Source organism: Oncorhynchus mykiss, chromosome 18, assembly GCF_013265735.2.
Source record: "Oncorhynchus mykiss isolate Arlee chromosome 18, USDA_OmykA_1.1, whole genome shotgun sequence".
NCBI classification, from domain to species: domain Eukaryota; kingdom Metazoa; phylum Chordata; class Actinopteri; order Salmoniformes; family Salmonidae; genus Oncorhynchus; species Oncorhynchus mykiss.
Window position 1 is genome coordinate 65,370,115 of NC_048582.1, and position 19,364 is coordinate 65,389,478.

The 19,364-nt window shown below is 44.1% G+C and overlaps 1 protein-coding gene and 1 pseudogene across 1 annotated transcript; both read left to right on the forward strand.

Moving 5' to 3' along the window:
• The first annotated feature begins 2,623 nt into the window (after nt 1-2,623).
• LOC110496700 lies at nt 2,624-8,868 on the forward strand. The gene is made up of 5 exons (XM_021572736.2): nt 2,624-2,862; nt 3,315-3,474; nt 3,582-3,731; nt 4,139-4,429; nt 7,512-8,868. The coding sequence occupies exons 1-5, from the start codon at nt 2,802-2,804 to the stop codon at nt 7,630-7,632; spliced, it is 783 nt and encodes a 260-aa protein (XP_021428411.2). The 5' UTR covers nt 2,624-2,801; the 3' UTR covers nt 7,633-8,868.
• LOC118941004 lies at nt 7,859-16,537 on the forward strand (annotated as a pseudogene).
• Nucleotides 16,538-19,364: the final 2,827 nt, after the last annotated feature.

Below are 19,364 nucleotides of genomic sequence, written 5' to 3' on the forward strand. Positions count from 1 at the left end.
AGGCAGTAGTGATGACCAGGGATGTTCTCTGTTTAGTGAGTCCACCAGACCAGAGGCAGTAGTGATGACCAGGGATGTTCTCTGTTTAGTGAGTCCACCAGACCAGAAGCAGTAGTGATGACCAGGGATGTTCTCTGTTTAGTGAGTCCACCAGACCAGAGGCTAGTAGGGATGGCCAGGGATGTTCTCTGTTTAGTGAGTCCACCAGACCAGAGGCAGTAGGGATGACCAGGGATGTTCTCTGTTTAGTGAGTCCACCAGACCAGAGGCAGTAGTGATGACCAGGGATGTTCTCTGTTTAGTGAGTCCACCAGACCAGAGGCAGTAGTGATGACCAGGGATGTTCTCTGTTTAGTGAGTCCACCAGACCAGAGGCAGTAGGGATGACCAGGGATGTTCTCTGTTTAGTGAGTCCACCAGACCAGAGGCAGTAGGGATGACCAGGGATGTTCTCTGTTTAGTGAGTCCACCAGACCAGAAGCAGTAGTGATGACCAGGGATGTTCTCTGTTTAGTGAGTCCACCAGACCAGAGGCTAGTAGGGATGGCCAGGGATGTTCTCTGTTTAGTGAGTCCACCAGACCAGAGGCAGTAGTGATGACCAGGGATGCTCTCTGTTTAGTGAGTCCACCAGACCAGAGACAGTAGTGATGACCAGGGATGTTCTCTGTTTAGTGAGTCCACCAGACCAGAGGCAGTAGGGATGACCAGGGATGTTCTCTGTTTAGTGAGTCCACCAGACCAGAGGCAGTAGTGATGGCCAGGGATGTTCTCTGTTTAGTGAGTCCACCAGACCAGAGGCAATAGTGATGACCAGGGATGTTCTCTGTTTAGTGAGTCCACCAGACCAGAGGCAGTAGTGATGACCAGGAATGTTCTCTGTTTAGTGAGTCCACCAGACCAGAGGCAGTAGGGATGACCAGGGATGTTCTCTGTTTAGTGAGTCCACCAGACCAGAGGCAGTAGTGATGACCAGGGATGTTCTCTGTTTAGTGAGTCCACCAGACCAGAGGCAGTAGTGATGACCAGGGATGTTCTCTGTTTAGTGAGTCCACCAGACCAGAGGCAGTAGTGATGACCAGGGATGTTCTCTGTTTAGTGAGTCCACCAGACCAAAGACAATAGTGATGACCAGGAATGTTCTCTGTTTAGTGAGTCCACCAGACCAGAGACAGTAGTGATGGCCAGGGATGTTCTCTGATTAGTGAGTCCACCAGACCAGAGGCAGTAGGGATGACCAGGGATGTTCTCTGTTTAGTGAGTCCACCAGACCAGAGGCAGTAGTGATGACCAGGGATGTTCTCTGTTTAGTGAGTCCACCAGACCAGAGGCAGTAGTGATGACCAGGGATGTTCTCTGTTTAGTGAGTCCACCAGACCAGAGGCAGTAGTGATGACCAGGGATGTTCTCTGTTTAGTGAGTCCACCAGACCAGAGACAATAGTGATGGCCAGGGATGTTCTCTGTTTAGTGAGTCCACCAGACCAGAGACAATAGTGATGGCCAGGGATGTTCTCTGTTTAGTGAGTCCACCAGACCAGAGGCAGTAGGGATGACCAGGGATGTTCTCTGTTTAGTGAGTCCACCAGACCAGAGACAATAGTGATGGCCAGGGATGTTCTCTTGATAAGTGCGTGAATTAGACCATTTTCCTGTCCTGCTAAGCATTCAAAATGTAACTTTTGGGTGTCAAGGAAAATGTATGGAGTAAAAAGTATGTAGTGTGTACGTAATGTAGTGTAGTGAAACTAAAAGTTGTCAAAAATATAAATAGTAAAGTACAGATACCCACCCAATAAACTACTTAAGTAGTACTTTAAAGTATGTTTAAGTACTTTACATCACTGGTGTAGACCAACAGTGTAATGCCTACTTAGGGGCCCTTACCAACAATGCAGAGAGAATAAAACATAAATAATATAAACATAATAACACGAGGAATAAATAGACACAGGGTACCACCATCTTTAGTTTGGCAGAGGGAAAATGCACTCTGCGCCATTCTGGCTAAAACATCTATCGTAGGTAACATTTGGTGTGCCATAACCACCAATGTAGTCCGCAATGCCTGCGTAATAGTTCTACCGTAGGACTAATTCAAATAAATTGCATCGCGTTGGCTCTTGTTGCAATGACATATATTCCCTTGATGTTGGATGTCTTCAAAATATACTTTAGTTCGAATTATTCGGTAAATCCCAAATATATGTATTATATGTATATTGAATGATATATATACTAATTATAGTCAAGTCAAGCAGAACTTAACGTCTGTGGTTAACATTTAAAATAATTGTAGATGATCTCTCGAGGACTGGCGATGTCAAGCTCATCTATCGATACTTTATCTCCATCTAGTGTCCCAGCAGCGCATTTACCTCTTCAGTTCCCTATTCAGAACTTGGCTTGCGCCGCCGCCCGCCAACCGGTGTCTCCATCCCTCCCTCGGAATCGAGGAATTTCTAAGTTCTTATCTTGGTTTGCACGTTGCTTGTCGGTGAATATTAACAAACAGCATTGTCTACGAATAAGCCAAAGGACCAACTTGTTTACACGCGACTGAAGGGGAGAGGGGGGGGGGGGGGGAGGAGGTGAGTGCTTAGTATATAAAGTACAGAAGGCAGACGTGGATCCACTGACAGAACAGTGCCAGTGGTATGCTTTTGCGCTCCTTCGTAAAGAGGTAACTTGTATCCAAACTTACGCAGTTGCCACTGTGTCGCTTTTTTGGAACTTTTTCCTCGACCAAGGAATATTCAATTTTGTGAAAAGGTTATTCTTTCTGAACTGAAGAAATATCAAGATGGATTTAAGAATATTTTTCTCCGTGTTGTCAATTGTGTACTCTGGAATTGTACAAACAGGTAAGATCTTGCAAAGAGACTCATGTTTTGTTAGCCTATCTCTTGAATAGGCTATACATGTGTTTCAGTATTTCTTTCAACATAAACGGTCAAATCAGTGCAAGTATTATACGATAATAGTAGATAATGAACAATATAATAATATAACAATAAATAATACTCCTAAATACTCTAATCCCCTGTGAAGTCATATAAGTAACCTATTTGATTATTCATTGTTGTGATATTGTTATAATATTATATGTGTGAACATTATGAAGAAAAGGATTAGGTTGTTAAACTTATAAGCACTGCGTTTTAGGCATTTGACTGTGCAAACAGGTGGCTAGGTTACTGCAGCAAGCCATTGACATTCCAAGTATCCCGTCATAACATTAGATACATATGATAATTTCTGTCAAAGATTCAATATTGGTTATAATTAACATGCCATGGTACTTTCTCCTTCACAGTTACATCTGCCCCTATGGGAAAAGAAACAGCGGTAGCCACCCCAGCCCCCCCGGTGCCAGTGCGCCACATCAGGAACAAGCGATGCTCCTGCGCAACGTTCCTAGACAAGGAGTGCGTTTACTTCTGTCATCTGGACATCATATGGGTCAACACGCCTGAGTACGTCACTTTTCCAACCGATTCTATCGGTTCTATTCTATTAATTCCATGTATTGTAATTGGCTGGCTTGGTTACAGTTGGCTAATGATTTCGTTCATGTATTTAGGCGCGTGGTTTCCTACGGACTGGGCAACGCATCTAGAAAGAAGCGCGCAATCAAGGATCCAGAGGTCTCCCAACAGGACCCTCGATGTCAGTGCGTAAGCGAAGATGACGGCACGTGTATAAGATTCTGTCAGCTGGAAAATCACCTCAGGTATAACACGTTGCAAAATATTAACACACCACTTTATTTAGTTCTAACTTGTCAGAACCTATTTGCATAATGGCATTAGCCTGCTATTTGGGGGTAATTACGCTTGTTCCATTCCATTACTGCAACGTGGATGTTGGAACATTGTAGCCTGTACACATTACGATAAATACATCACATTTTGTGTTTGGTAGCATTATTTCAAATATACGTCTCTATTTATCTTGGTGATCTATTCAGTTCGATTCTCATTTGAGCTGCTGCCAACAACGCAAATCACCGTAACCTGTGTGAACACGTTTACACGTCGTCGTGTTATTTTCTCCCTTAAATGTTGCGAAACCATAAGGATTCATGGAAAGTCAACTCAATGCTCATGTATTGCACACGTTCTCTCTTTCTTTCTTTAGATACGGGACAGCAGCAGTGATCCGTCCTGCGTCAGACACCGTGATCCGTCCCGTGCCAGACACCGTGATCCGTCCCGTGCCAGACACCGTGATCCGTCGCGTGCCAGACACCGTGATCCCTCCCGTGCCAGACACCGTGATCCGTCCCGTGCCAGACACCGTGATCCGTCCCGTGCCAGACACCGTGATCCGTCGCGTGCCAGACACCGTGATCCGTCCCACCCTTGCTGAGTATGCTGGGAGGTGGCAGTGCAAACTCAAGCTGGCAGCCAAAACGTCTAGGATTCAAAGGTAAGAGAAACCACTCTGCTTAGACTGAAAATAAACAAAGCAACAAACATCTTCTTAGTATATTTTCTTTATGTGGGAGATGTGATATGGAATTTACACACCCAGACTCAGACTACCAAGACATGTATCAGCCCCTTGCAGAAGTGGCTGTCACATCTCCTTTCAGGTATCATTGCGTTTAGAAACCTAACGCTCTCAGAGACTGCTCTGTCACATCTCCATTCATGTTTAACCGCTCTCAGAGACTGCTCTGTCACATCTCCATTCATGTTTAACCGCTCTCAGAGACTGCTCTGTCACATCTCCTTTCATGTATAACCACTCTCAGAGACTGCTCTGTCACATCTCCTTTCATGTATAACCGCTCTCAGAGACTGCTCTGTCACATCTCCTTTCACATATCATCATGTTTAGAAACCTAACCGCTCTCAGTCTGCTCTGTTAGAAACATAACCCCTGTCAGTCTGCTCTGTTAGAAACATAACCCCTGTCAGTCTGCTCTGTTAGAAACATAACCCCTGTCAGTCAGCTCTGTTAGAAACATAACCCCTGTCAGTCTGCTCTGTTAGAAACATAACCCCTGTCAGTCAGCTCTGTTAGAAACATAACCGCTCTCAGTCTGCTCTGTTAGAAACATAACCCCTGTCAGTCAGCTCTGTTAGAAACATAACCCCTGCCAGTCTGCTCTGTTAGAAACATAACCCCTGTCAGTCTGCTCTGTTAGAAACATAACCCCTGTCAGTCAGCTCTGTTAGAAACATAACCCCTGCCAGTCTGCTCTGTTAGAAACATAACCCCTGTCAGTCTGCTCTGTTAGAAACCTAACCGCTCTCAGTCTGCTCTGTTAGAAACATAACCCCTGTCAGTCTGCTCTGTTATAAACGTAACCCCTGTCAGTCTGCTCTGTTAGACACATAACCCCTGTCAGTCTGCTCTGTTAGAAACATAACCCCTGTCAGTCAGCTCTGTTAGAAACATAACCCCTGTCAGTCTGCTCTGTTAGACACATAACCGCTCTCAGTCTGCTCTGTTAGAAACATAACCCCTGTCAGTCTGCTCTGTTATAAACCTAACCCCTGTCAGTCTGCTCTGTTAGAAACCTAACCGCTCTCAGTCTGCTCTGTTAGAAACATAACCCCTGTCAGTCTGCTCTGTTATAAACCTAACCCCTGTCAGTCTGCTCTGTTAGACACATAACCCCTGTCAGTCTGCTCTGTTAGAAACATAACCCCTGTCAGTCTGCTCTGTTAGAAACATAACCCCTGTCAGTCTGCTCTGTTAGAAACATAACCCCTGTCAGTCAGCTCTGTTAGAAACCTAACCGCTCTCAGTCTGCTCTGTTAGAAACATAACCCCTGTCAGTCTGCTCTGTTAGAAACATAACCCCTGTCAGTCAGCTCTGTTAGAAACATAACCCCTGTCAGTCTGCTCTGTTAGAAACATAACCCCTGTCAGTCTGCTCTGTTAGAAACATAACCCCTGTCAGTCTGCTCTGTTAGAAACATAACCCCTGTCAGTCAGCTCTGTTAGAAACCTAACCGCTCTCAGTCTGCTCTGTTAGAAACATAACCCCTGTCAGTCTGCTCTGTTAGAAACATAACCCCTGTCAGTCTGCTCTGTTAAAAACATAACCCCTGTCAGTCTGCTCTGTTAGAAACATAATCACTGTCAGTCTGCTCTGTTAGAAACATAACCCCTGTCAGTCTGCTCTGTTAGAAACATAACCCCTGTCAGTCTGCTCTGTTAGAAACATAACCTGTGGCAGTCTGCTCTGTTAGAAACATAACCCCTGTCAGTCTGCTCTGTTAGAAACATAACCCCTGTCAGTCTGCTCTGTTAGACACATAACCCCTGTCAGTCTGCTCTGTTAGAAACATAACCCCTGTCAGTCTGCTCTGTTAGAAACATAACCCCTGCCAGTCTGCTCTGTTAGACACATAACCCCTGTCAGTCTGCTCTGTTAGAAACATAACCCCAGTCAGTCTGCTCTGTTAGAAACATAACCCCTGTCAGTCTGCTTTGTTAGAAACATAACCCCTGTCAGTCTGCTCTGTTAGAAACATTACCCCTGTCAGTCTGCTCTGTTAGAAACATTACCCCGGTCAGTCTGCTCTGTTAGAAACATAACCCCTGTCAGTCTGCTCTGTTAGAAACATAACCCCTGTCAGTCTGCTCTGTTAGAAACATAACCCCTGTCAGTCTGCTCTGTTAGAAACATAACCTGTGGCAGTCTGCTCTGTTAGAAACATAACTCCTGTCAGTCTGCTCTGTTAGAAACATAACCCCTGTCACTCTGCTCTGTTAGATACATAACCCCTGTCAGTCTGCTCTGTTAGACACATAACCCCTGTCAGTCTGCTCTGTTAGAAACATAACCCCTGTCAGTCTGCTCTGTTAGAAACATAACCCCTGTCAGTCTGCTTTGTTAGAAACATAACCCCTGTCAGTCTGCTCTGTTAGAAACATTACCCCTGTCAGTCTGCTCTGTTAGAAACATAACCCCTGTCAGTCTGCTTTGTTAGAAACATAACCCCTGTCAGTCTGCTCTGTTAGAAACATAACCCCTGTCAGTCTGCTCTGTTAGACACATACCCCCTGTCAGTCTGCTCTGTTTGAAACATAACCCCTGTCAGTCTGCTCTGTTTGAAACATAACCCCTGTCAGTCTGCTCTGTTTGAAACATAACCCCTGTCAGTCTGCTCTGTTTGAAACATAACCCCTGTCAGTCTGCTCTGTTAGAAACATAACCCCTGTCAGTCTGCTCTGTTAGAAACATAACCCCTGTCAGTCTGCTCTGTTAGACACATAACCCCTGTCAGTCTGCTCTGTTAGACACATTAATAACATGGAAACACATAAGGTAAATTGCTGAGCATGTCTGTTTGACTGCACCATGACAGGTTAGGCCAACCTTGTGGTTTTAGTTAGTTGGGATGTTGACAACTGATTGACGTCAATGCAAATCACAATCAACATTACCTGAATTACACTGTCGTAATTAATATTAGCCCCTGAGAGGATAAATAAAGTTGTTTGAGTCTGATCATTAGTGTGTAAACAGGTCTCTCCTCTTTTTCTCCAGGGTGAAACACAGAGACCACAAAGCAGTTCGCTCCTCAGCTCTAAGGACCACAGTGAAAGCTTGCCTGCTGCTGGAGAAGTGGACGGTGAAACAACGACACAAGCCAAGAGAAGGGAGATGAGAAGAGAGATGAGGAGAGAGATGAGGATACACAGGCGCACCTTGTGGGAGATGTCCACATACTCTGTCACACTCACAGAGGGTAGAGATCCATCCATCTCTTTCTATCCACCTGCCATTGGGGACTTCATATGCTGTGGTCCCTGGAGATGCATCGGATTCTCCACAGGAAGCCTGCCACTGGACCCCCATGTTGGCTCAATGGTGTGCGTCATGAAAGGGGATGAATGACTGTGCTGGTGGGTGCCGCGTCCAGTCTCTCCACTGAACGTGTCCCTCTTCATCAGTGAGATGCAGACAGTCGGAGATACAAGCAGGAGAAATCAGAGGAACAGGTGTCAACGTTACTGACACCACATCCTAAAGACAAGGATGGACACTTGATGGTCTTCCCATGTACTGTCTGTGGACACACCCTTTGGACTTCAACTGCAACCTTCAAACATAACTTCAGATCATATCTGATGACTTGAATGACTGAAACTTGAATCTCTACATTCCTTTGACTGTCACTGGGTTTGAGACACCGGGCTACTTCACACAACGGCGTCAGAAGCACCTGTTGCTGCTAGCCTGGCCAAAGCTCTTGTGTCTGCTCTTTTCAAGAACATGTTGGATTCAAAGAAGATCACAATCTCATAGACTTATTGAATTGACTCTATGGCCCGGCATAAATAACTCAACAGATTGATTCCAGGTGTTGTCATAGTTTGACTGAGGTTTCCCACCTTTGACAGACCTAACCTTTCCAAATGATTCATTAGAACTTGGGAGTTTTCTGCTAATATTGTTTTCTGTCTGTTTGTCTGAGATTTCTCTATACACATTGTATAATAATGAATCACTATAAATGTAATACACATTGTATAATAATTAATCACTATATATTTAATACACATTGTATAATACTTAATCACTATATATTTAATACACATTGTATAATAATTAATCACTATATATTTAATACACATTGTATAATAAGTAATCACTATATATTTAATACACATTGTATAATAATTAATTATTATATATTTATACACATTGTATAATAATTCATCACTATATATTTAATGCACATTGTTCTGTCCCTATGTCTTATTTATTGCATTCATTTATAGTCATATTGGCCCATGATATGATAATATGTTGTATGTCATTTCTGTGAAATAATTTTGTCGCCAAGATAGTTTTGGCAAAACTTAGGGAAATAAATTGTCACACTTATTTAAAATGACTTTAACTATCTGTCTGTTACACACTCACAAACATTATATTTCAACTCACTTCAATTCAATTCATTCATATTGATAGATCTTTATTGTCCCCGAAGGGCAATTTGTTTGCACAACAAATTGATGATGTCACAACGGAGAGCCTTAGAATGTTGACAAATCCTCATTTTAACGGATGGAGTGATCTAAACAGCAGCTGTAGATATGTTGTAGATATGCTGTAGATATGCTGTAGATATGCTGTAGATATGTTGTAGATATGCTGTAGATATACTGTAGATATGTTGTAGATATGTTGTAGATATGCTGTAGATATGTTGTAGATATGCTGTAGATATACTGTAGATATGTTGTAGATATGTTGTAGATATGTTGTAGATATGCTGTAGATATGTTGTAGATATGCTGTAGATATGTTGTAGATATGTTGTAGATATGCTGTAGATATGCTGTAGATATGTTGTAGATATGTTGTAGATATGCTGTAGATATGTTGTAGATATGCTGTAGATATACTGTAGATATGTTGTAGATATGATGTAGATATGTTGTAGATATGTTGTAGATATGCTGTAGATATGCTGTAGATATGTTGTAGATATGATGTAGATATGTTGTAGATATGTTGTAGATATGCTGTAGATATGCTGTAGATATGTTGTAGATATGTTGTAGATATGTTGTAGATATGCTGTAGATATGTTGTAGATATGTTGTAGATATGTTGTAGATATGTTGTAGATATGTTGTAGATATGCTGTAGATATGTTGTAGATATGCTGTAGATATACTGTAGATATGTTGTAGATATGTTGTAGATATGCTGTAGATATGCTGTAGATATGCTGTAGATATACTGTAGATATGTTGTAGATATGATGTAGATATGTTGTAGATATGTTGTAGATATGCTGTAGATATGCTGTAGATATGTTGTAGATATGATGTAGATATGTTGTAGATATGTTGTAGATATGCTGTAGATATGCTGTAGATATGTTGTAGATATGTTGTAGATATGTTGTAGATATGCTGTAGATATGTTGTAGATATGTTGTAGATATGTTGTAGATATGTTGTAGATATGTTGTAGATATGCTGTAGATATGTTGTAGATATGCTGTAGATATACTGTAGATATGTTGTAGATATGTTGTAGATATGCTGTAGATATGCTGTAGATATGCTGTAGATATGTTGTAGATATGATGTAGATATGTTGTAGATATGCTGTAGATATGCTGTAGATATGTTGTAGATATGCTGTAGATATGTTGTAGATATGTTGTAGATATGCTGTAGATATGTTGTAGATATGTTGTAGATATGTTGTAGATATGTTTTAGATATGTTGTAGATATGTTGTAGATATGTTGTAGATATGCTGTAGATATGTTGTAGATATGTTGTAGATATGCTGTAGATATGTTGTAGATATGCTGTAGATATGCTGTAGATATGTTGTAGATATGTTGTAGATATGCTGTAGATATGTTGTAGATATGTTGTAGATATGTTGTAGATATGCTGTAGATATGTTGTAGATATGTAGATATGCTGTAGATATGTTGTAGATATGCTGTAGATATGCTGTAGATATGTTGTAGATATGTTGTAGATATGCTGTAGATATGTTGTAGATATGTTGTAGATATGTTGTAGATATGCTGTAGATATGTTGTAGATATGTTGTAGATATGCTGTAGATATGTTGTAGATATGTTGTAGATATGTTGTAGATATGCTGTAGATATGTTGTAGATATGTTGTAGATATGCTGTAGATATGCTGTAGATATGCTGTAGATATGTTGTAGATATGCTGTAGATATGCTGTAGATATGCTGTAGATATGTTGTAGATATCCTGTAGATATGTTGTAGATATGCTGTAGATATGCTGTAGATATGTTGTACATATGTTGTAGATATGTTGTAGATATGCTGTAGATATGCTGTAGATATGATGTAGATATGTTGTAGATATGTTGTAGATATGTTGTAGATATGCTGTAGATATGTTGTAGATATGTTGTAGATATGTTGTAGATATGCTGTAGGTATGTTGTAGATATGTTGTAGATATGTTGTAGATATGTTGTAGATATGCTGTAGATATGTTGTAGATATGTTGTAGATATGCTGTAGATATGTTGTAGATATGTTGTAGATATGCTGTAGATATGTTGTAGATATGTTGTAGATATGTTGTATATATGCTGTAGATATGTTGTAGATATCCTGTAGATATGTTGTAGATATGTTGTAGATATGTTGTAGATATGCTGTAGATATGTTGTAGATATGCTGTAGATATGTTGTAGATATGTTGTAGATATGTTGTAGATATGTTGTAGATATCCTGTAGATATGCTGTAGATATGTTGTAGATATGTTGTAGATATGTTGTAGATATGTTGTAGATATCCTGTAGATATGCTGTAGATATGTTGTAGATATGTTGTAAATATATTTTAGATATGCTGTAGATTTGATGTAGATATGTTGTAGATACGCTGTAGATATGTTGTAGATATGTTGTAGATATGTTGTAGATATGCTGTAGATATGCTGTAGATATGCTGTAGATATGCTGTAGATATGCTGTAGATATTGTGTAGATATGTTGTAGATATGTTGTAGATATGTTGTAGATATGTTGTAGATATGTTGTAGATATGCTGTAGATATGTTGTAGATATGCTGTAGATATGTTGTAGATATGATGTAGATATGTTGTAGATATGCTGTAGATATGTTGTAGATATGTTGTAGATATGTTGTAGATATGTTGTAGATATGCTGTAGATATTGTGTAGATATGTTGTAGATATGTTGTAGATATGCTGTAGATATGTTGTAGATATGTTGTAGATATGTTGTAGATATGTTGTAGATATGCTGTAGATATGTTGTAGATATGTTGTAGATATGTTGTAGATATCCTGTAGATATGCTGTAGATATGTTGTAGATATCCTGTAGATATACTGTAGATATGTTGTAGATATGTTGTAGATATGCTGTAGATATGCTGTAGATATGCTGTAGATATTGTGTAGACATGGATCAAAGTGGTTTGTAATCAAATTAGATTCCTGAATAATCCTTTACAACCACTGATCTCAGATCGGTGACCTTTCACCTCGTCTCTCTGTTTATTTCTGAATCGCGGAGGAACATAGAGAAGCGGCAGCAGTGGGAATGGGATCTATCTTCACCAACCTGTTTTAAAATGAACTCCTCTTCACCGCTCACCTCTACTGTTAACAAAATAGCCAGGAAATGCAAACCACAGGCAGTCTTTATAGACTAAGTATGCATCCCAAATGCCACCGTATTCCCTATGTAGTGCACTACTTTTGACAGGGCCTTGGTTGAAAGTAGTGCACTATATAGGGAATAGGGTTCCATTTGGAATGCACACTTGCGTCGAGTCACCAGTGAATAATGCGATCCATAAATAACAGGAATGAACAGAAGTCCTTTGAGCCCCAGTTTGCGTCCCAAATGGCACCCTATTCCCTATATAGTGCACTACTTTAGACCAGAGGCCCTATGGCACCCTACTCCCTAAATAGTGCACTACTTTTGACCAGCGCCCTTTCCACTATAAAGGGAATACTGTGCCATTTGGGACACATGTCAGACTTTTGTAGACCTGAGATAATGAGAAAGTGCGGTGTCGACTAAAAAGTGATTGTGTGGAAGAATACCAACGTGTGATGTGAATAATGAGGTTAACCTCAACCTTCCATCATTGTGTCAAACAGCTGCAAGGGAGAATCTTTTGTGTGAAAAGTGGGACAAAAGTTACATGTTGCTTAGTTTACTCCATCGTTTCTGGTAGTCAGACGTGCCTTCCTCTCTCCATTTCTGGTAGTCAGGCGTGCCTTCCTCTCTCCATTTCTGGTAGTCAGGCGTGCCTTCCTCTCTCCATTTCTGGTAGTCAGACGTGCCTTCCTCTCTCCATTTCTGGTAGTCAGACGTGCCTTCCTCTCTCCATTTCTGGTAGTCAGACGTTCTTTCCTCTCTCCATTTCTGGTAGTCAGACGTGCCTTCCTCTCTCCATTTCTGGTAGTCAGACGTGCTTTCCTCTCTCCATTTCTGGTAGTCAGACGTGCTTTCCTCTCCATTTCGATCAAGATATAGGAATACTCAAACGGTGCTTTCTCTGATACGACAAGTGACTCAACTCAGCAAAATTCACACATCAACCAGCCTGAGTCAATCTGAAGCCATTCTCTAACAGCAGCCCTCGCCTCAGTGACCCAACCTTCCCTGCGCTCTCTGAGGGTCTGTTGAGACATACAGTGCATTCGGAAAGTATTCAGACCCCTTCACTTTCCCCACAGTTTGTTACGCCTTATTCTAAAATGGATGACATCGTTTTTTCCCCTCATCACAGTACCCCAATACCCCATAAACAGGTTCTTAGACATTGTTTGATGAGGTATAAAAAGACAAAAACAGAAAATAGCTTATTTACATCGGTATTCAGACCCTTTGCTATGGGACTTGAAATTAAGCTCAGGTGAATCCTGTTTGATCTTCCTTGATTGCAGACCACTTGTGGTAAAGTCAATTGATTGGAAGTCAGTAGTACAACTGAATGCATTCAACTGAAATGTGTCTTCTGCATCTAACCCACCCACTGCCTTAATCCACATCCACAGCACCCAGGGAGCAGTGGGTTAACTGCCTTGTTGAGGGGTAGAACAACAGATTTTTTTTTATCTTGTCAGCTCAGGGATTTGAGCCAGCAACCTTTTGGTTACTGGCACATCGCTCTTACCACTAGGCTACCTGCCTGTCAGAGCAAAAAATTATTGTCTGGAATTGTCTGTAGAGCTCCAAGACAGGCACAGATCTGGGGAAGGGTACCAAACAAATTCTGCAGCATAGAAGGTCCCCAAGAACACACTTTTAAATGGAAAGAGCCTGGCCAAACTGAGCAATCGGGTAGAAGGGCCTTAGACAGGGAGGTGACCAAGGACCCATGGTCACTCTGACAGAGCTCCATAGTTACTCTGTGGAGATGGGAGAACCTTCCAGAAGGACAACCATCTCTGCAGCACTCCACCAATCAGGCCTTTATGGTAAAGTGGCCAGACGGAAGCCACTCCTCAGTAAAGGACAAATGACAGTCTGCTTGGAGTTTGCCAAAAGTTACCTAAAGACTCTCAGACCATGAGAAACAAGTTTATGCTATTCTTTATCTTGGCCAGGTCGCAGTTGCAAATGATAACTTGTTCTCAACTAGCGTACCTTGTTAAATAAAGGTGAAATAAATAAAATATAAAAAAATTATCTGGTCTGATGAAACCAAGATTGAACTCTTTGGCCTGAATGCCAAGCATCACGTCTGGAGGAAACCTGGCACCATCCCTACAGTGAAGCATGGTGGTGGCAGCATCATGCTGTGGGGATGTTTTTCAGCAGCAGGGACTAGGAGACTAGTCAGGATTGAGGGAATGATGAACTGAGCAGAGTACAGAGATCCTTGATGAAAGCCTGCTCCGGAGCTCTCAGGACCAGGTGTAGGTAGGACGCCTGTCCTACCCACACCTGTCCAACCCACGCCTGTGCTACCCACGCCTGTCCTACCTACACCTGTCCTACCCACGCCTGTCCTACCCACGCCTGTCCTACCTACGCCTGTCCTACCCACGCCTGGCCTACCCACGCATGTCCTACCCATACCTGTCCTCCGCTCGCCTGTCCTACCCACGCCTTCCCTACCCACGCCTGTCCTACCCACGCCTGGCCTACCCACGCCTGACCTACCCACGCCTGCCCTACCCACGCCTGTCCTACCTACACCTGTCCTACCCACGCCTGGCCTACCCACGCCTGTCCTACCCACGCCTGTCCTACCTACACCTGTCCTACCCACGCCTGTCCTACCCACGCCTGTCCTACCTACACCTGTCCTACCCACGCCTGGCCTACCCACACCTGTCCTACCTACACCTGTCCTACCCACGCCTGTCCTACCCACGCCTGTCCTACCCACACCTGTCCTACCTACACCTGTCCTACCCACGCCTGGCCTACCCACGCCTGTCCTACCTACCCCTGTCCTACCCACGCCTGTCCTAGCTACACCTGTCCTACCCACGCCTGGCCTACCCACGCCTTCCCTACCCACGCCTGCCCTACCCACGCCTGTCCTACCTACACCTGTCCTACCCACGCCTGGCCTACCCACGTCTGTCCTACCCACGCCTGTCCTACCCACGCGTGGCCTACCCACGCCTGACCTACCCATGCCTTCCCTACCCACGCCTGTCCTACCTACACCTCTCCTACCCACGCCTGGCCTACCCACGCCTGTCCTACCCACGCCTGTCCTACCTACACCTGTCCTACCCACGCCAGTCCTACCCACGCCTGTCCTACCTACACCTGTCCTACCCACGCCTGGCCTACCCACGCCTGTCCTACCTACACCTGTCCTACCCACGCCTGGCCTACCCACGCCTGTCCTACCCACGCCTGTCCTACCTACACCTGTCCTACCCACGCCTGTCCTACCCACGCCTGTCCTACCTACACCTGTCCTACCCACGCCTGGCCTACCCACGCCTGTCCTACCTATCCCTGTCCTACCCACGCCTGTCCTAGCTACACCTGTCCTACCCACGCCTGGCCTACCCACGCCTGCCCTACCCACGCCTGTCCTACCTACACCTGTCCTACCTACACCTGTCCTACCCACGCCTGGCCTACCCACGCCTGTCCTACCCACGCATGTCCTACCTACACCTGTCCTACCCACGCCTGTCCTACCCAAGCCTGTCCTACCTACACCTGCCCTACCCACACCTGGCCTACCCACGCCTGTCCTACCTACACCTGTCCTACCTACACCTGGCCTACCCACGCCTAGCCTACCCACGCCTGGCCTACCCACGCCTGTCCTCCGCTCGCCTGTCCTACCCACGCCTTCCCTACCCACGCCTGTCCTACCCACGCCTGGCCTACCCACGCCTTCCCTACCCACGCCTGTCCTACCTACACCTGTCCTACCCACGCCTGTCCTACCCACGCCTGTCCTACCTACACCTGTCCTACCCACGCCTGGCCTACCCACGCCTGTCCTACCTACACCTGTCCTACCCACGCCTGTCCTACCCACGCCTGTCCTACCCACGCCTGTCCTACCCACACCTGTCCTACCCACGCCTGTCCTACCCACGCCTGTCCTACCTACACCTGTCCTACCCACGCCTGGCCTACCCACGCCTGTCCTACCTATACCTGTCCTACCCACGCCTGTCCTACCTACACCTGTCCTACCCACGCCTGTCCTACCCACGCCTTCCCTACCCACGCCTGTCCTACCCACGCCTGTCCTACCCATGCCTGTCCTACCTACACCTGTCCTACCCACGCCTGGCCTACACATGCCTGTCCTACCCACGCCTGTCCTACCTACACCTGTCCTACCCACGCCTGGCCTACCCACGCTTGTCCTACCTACACCTGTCCTACCCACGCCTGTCCTCCGCTCGCCTGTCCTACCCACGCCTGGCCTACCCATACCTGTCCTACCCACGCCTGGCCTACCCACGCCTGTCCTACCCACGCCTGGCCTACCCACGCCTGTCCTCCGCTCGCCTGTCCAACCCACGCCTGCCCTACCCACGCCTGTCCTACCCACGCCTCTCCTGACTTGCCTGTCCTACACACTTCTCTCAGTATTTGGTGTTCAGACGTACCTGATTCAGTTGCATAACACGCTCTCCAGGTGTGGCTACCTTGCACGCTCTCATTCAATTGGGTTTTCAGTCCATTTATCTTAAGTCTTCCTTTAAAAACGGTGCACCTTTTAATTAGATTTTTTGTCTACAGACTCACTAGACTACATAGATAGTTAAACTACTACTACACTACATTAAACAGGTTCAGAATAGTGGGGATCAGTTAAAGATCTAAATCTAATCTAAATATATGCATATGTGTCTCCTTTTCAGCACCAATTGGTAGACTTAAAAATAATCTGATTTTGTACATTATTTAGGTTTAGGAAAGTATTTATGAATCATTTAAACAACAGGGTTGGAGAGGCTTTACGCACCAAATTAAGAAAACAGTGGTTTGATTCATTCAGAAAATTGCCACAATCAGACGGATTACTCATATACCTAGCTCTTATCAATAGCTCTTATTAATAGCTCTTAACAATAGCTCTTATCAATAGCTCTTATCAATAGCTCTTATCAATAGCTCTATCAATAGCTTTTATCAATAGCTCTTATCAATAGCTCTATCAATAGCTTTTATCAATAGCTCTTATCCAGTATAAATTACAGTGCGCGGAGGATGGTGTTATTTCTATTGAAAAAATTAAGTACCCATTAGATCTGGTATAAGATAATACAAATAAAAAACATGCATTTTTTCTCCATCATCTTTGAAATGCAAGAGAAAGGCCAATATATGATTTAGCAATCTAGGCGCAATTTCAATTTTGGCCACTAGATGACAGCACTCTATGTGCAAAGTTTTAGACTGATCCAATGACCCATTGCATTTATGTTCAAATGTTGTATCAAGACTGCCCAAATGTGCCTAATTGGTTTATTAATAATTTTCAAGTTCAAGCTTTCTGCCAATACCAGATATGTCTATGTCCTGGGAAATGTTATTGTTACTTACAACCTCATGCTAATCACATTAGCCTATGTTAGCTCAACCGTCCTGCGAGGGGGTGGTGGGGGGCACCGATCCTGTAGAGGTTAAATTCAAGGTCAGAATGCACATAGAGAGAAAAGTTCGTAAAAAGGGAATTACGTTCTGTCCTTTTAACTCGGGTTGGGATTGGCCCCAAAGTGCTTTGCTTCAAACTGTCAGGATTCCTCCTCCCACTTAAATCTCAGCCTTGCACACGTGATGCACCTCACACAACTTATATTTGTGGTGAGTGACAAAAAAAGAATAGACACTCTTGAAAGAGATGATCAAAATTCTCTTTCTAATTTCTTAAAGTGTTTTTCTTTTCCAAACTATTCTCTCTCTCCTCTGTCCCTTTCATCTGTCCATCAGATGCCTGCTGCAACAGGCTCTGGAGACACTCAATGCAAATCAGAAGGAACGTCTACGTTACCTAACCAGACTATTTAGCCAAATACCAAATCAACAGCGTTGTGCCTCTGGCCTGTTCAGAACTTTCTCCATTTAGTTTCTCATGCACGCATAGTTTAATAACACCATGATGATGTTCTGTAAGGATTTCCTGTTGACTGCGGGAAAGAGATTTATCGGAGATCAATCTGCTGATATTTATACACTCTTTTGAGAAGGCAAAGGAACTTAATAGAGAGGAACTGATTGGCTGTTTGATAACTGTTATTGTCTATGATTCCAGCGGTCAGCAGGATGATAATGACAACAGTAATGATGGTGGTTGTGTTCTAGTCATTGTATTATCACCATTTACACATCTCCAAAAAGCCCTTAACCCCTTAAATCCCGAAACGTCCTAACAAACGGCTCCTTGGGTCTTTGTGCTTTTCCGTTCAGGTTCCAGAACTCTGTTCTTCAAAGAAAGAGAAGATGACCTTGTATGACATCTGTGTTAACCCACTAATCCTTTCTACAGCACTGGTGTGGTGGGTAGCAGTTAGTTCCTGTGTACCTGGATGCTGAAAAGGTTAACAACTCATGGACAGGCCTGGGGCCGTTGGGCCCGAGCAACAATGGTCCTCGGCCTCTGAGTTATGCCTCTATGCACGGGACTCCCCAGAGACATTATCTTTGGCGTAACTCATTAGGCTTTTGAATAGGTCCGGCTTCTAACATAATAGTCCATTACATTGCATGGAATCTCCTCGACTCGACAGGAATTTGCGAGCAAACAATGGGACTGTGTGCTAGATACGTCAGGGAGGGCTGGCCTTAACCTCTGATGTCCCACCGCCTGCCTCACCCGCCCTGCTCCTGCCGCTCCCTACCTCCACACGCCCTGTTATCCAACTCCCAGACCCGCCAGTGTCAACGGATCTCACGAAACCCTGAACCCTGCTCGGCCACCGGGTCTAACCTCACTGATACTCTGACTCACTCTGCCTCAAATGGTACCCTATTCCCTATATACTGCACGACTTTTGACTATGGGTCCCTGGTATGTAGTGCACTATAGAGAATAGGGTGCCATTTTGGATGTATGTCCCGGGACTGGAGAGAAGCCTGTCTGGAAAAGCCATGGCGGCTTCACTGCTTTGAGTCAATTTGATGTAATACTGTCTCTGCACCTGGGCCCGGCCCGGGGTGATGACACGCTTCTCAGACGTGATTATGGGAATCTGTACAGCTATCATTCAGCACTCAGTCAGTCAGTCTGCATTTTGCAGTAATCCATTGCCCCCATTCAGCCTCCTCTCCTATATCCTTCCCTGTCTGCTGTCTGACTGGCCTAGCCATCTCTCTCTTTCTCTCTCTCTCTCTCTCTCACTCTCACTCTCGCTCTCTCGCTAGGAGCACAACAACCGCTGAGCAG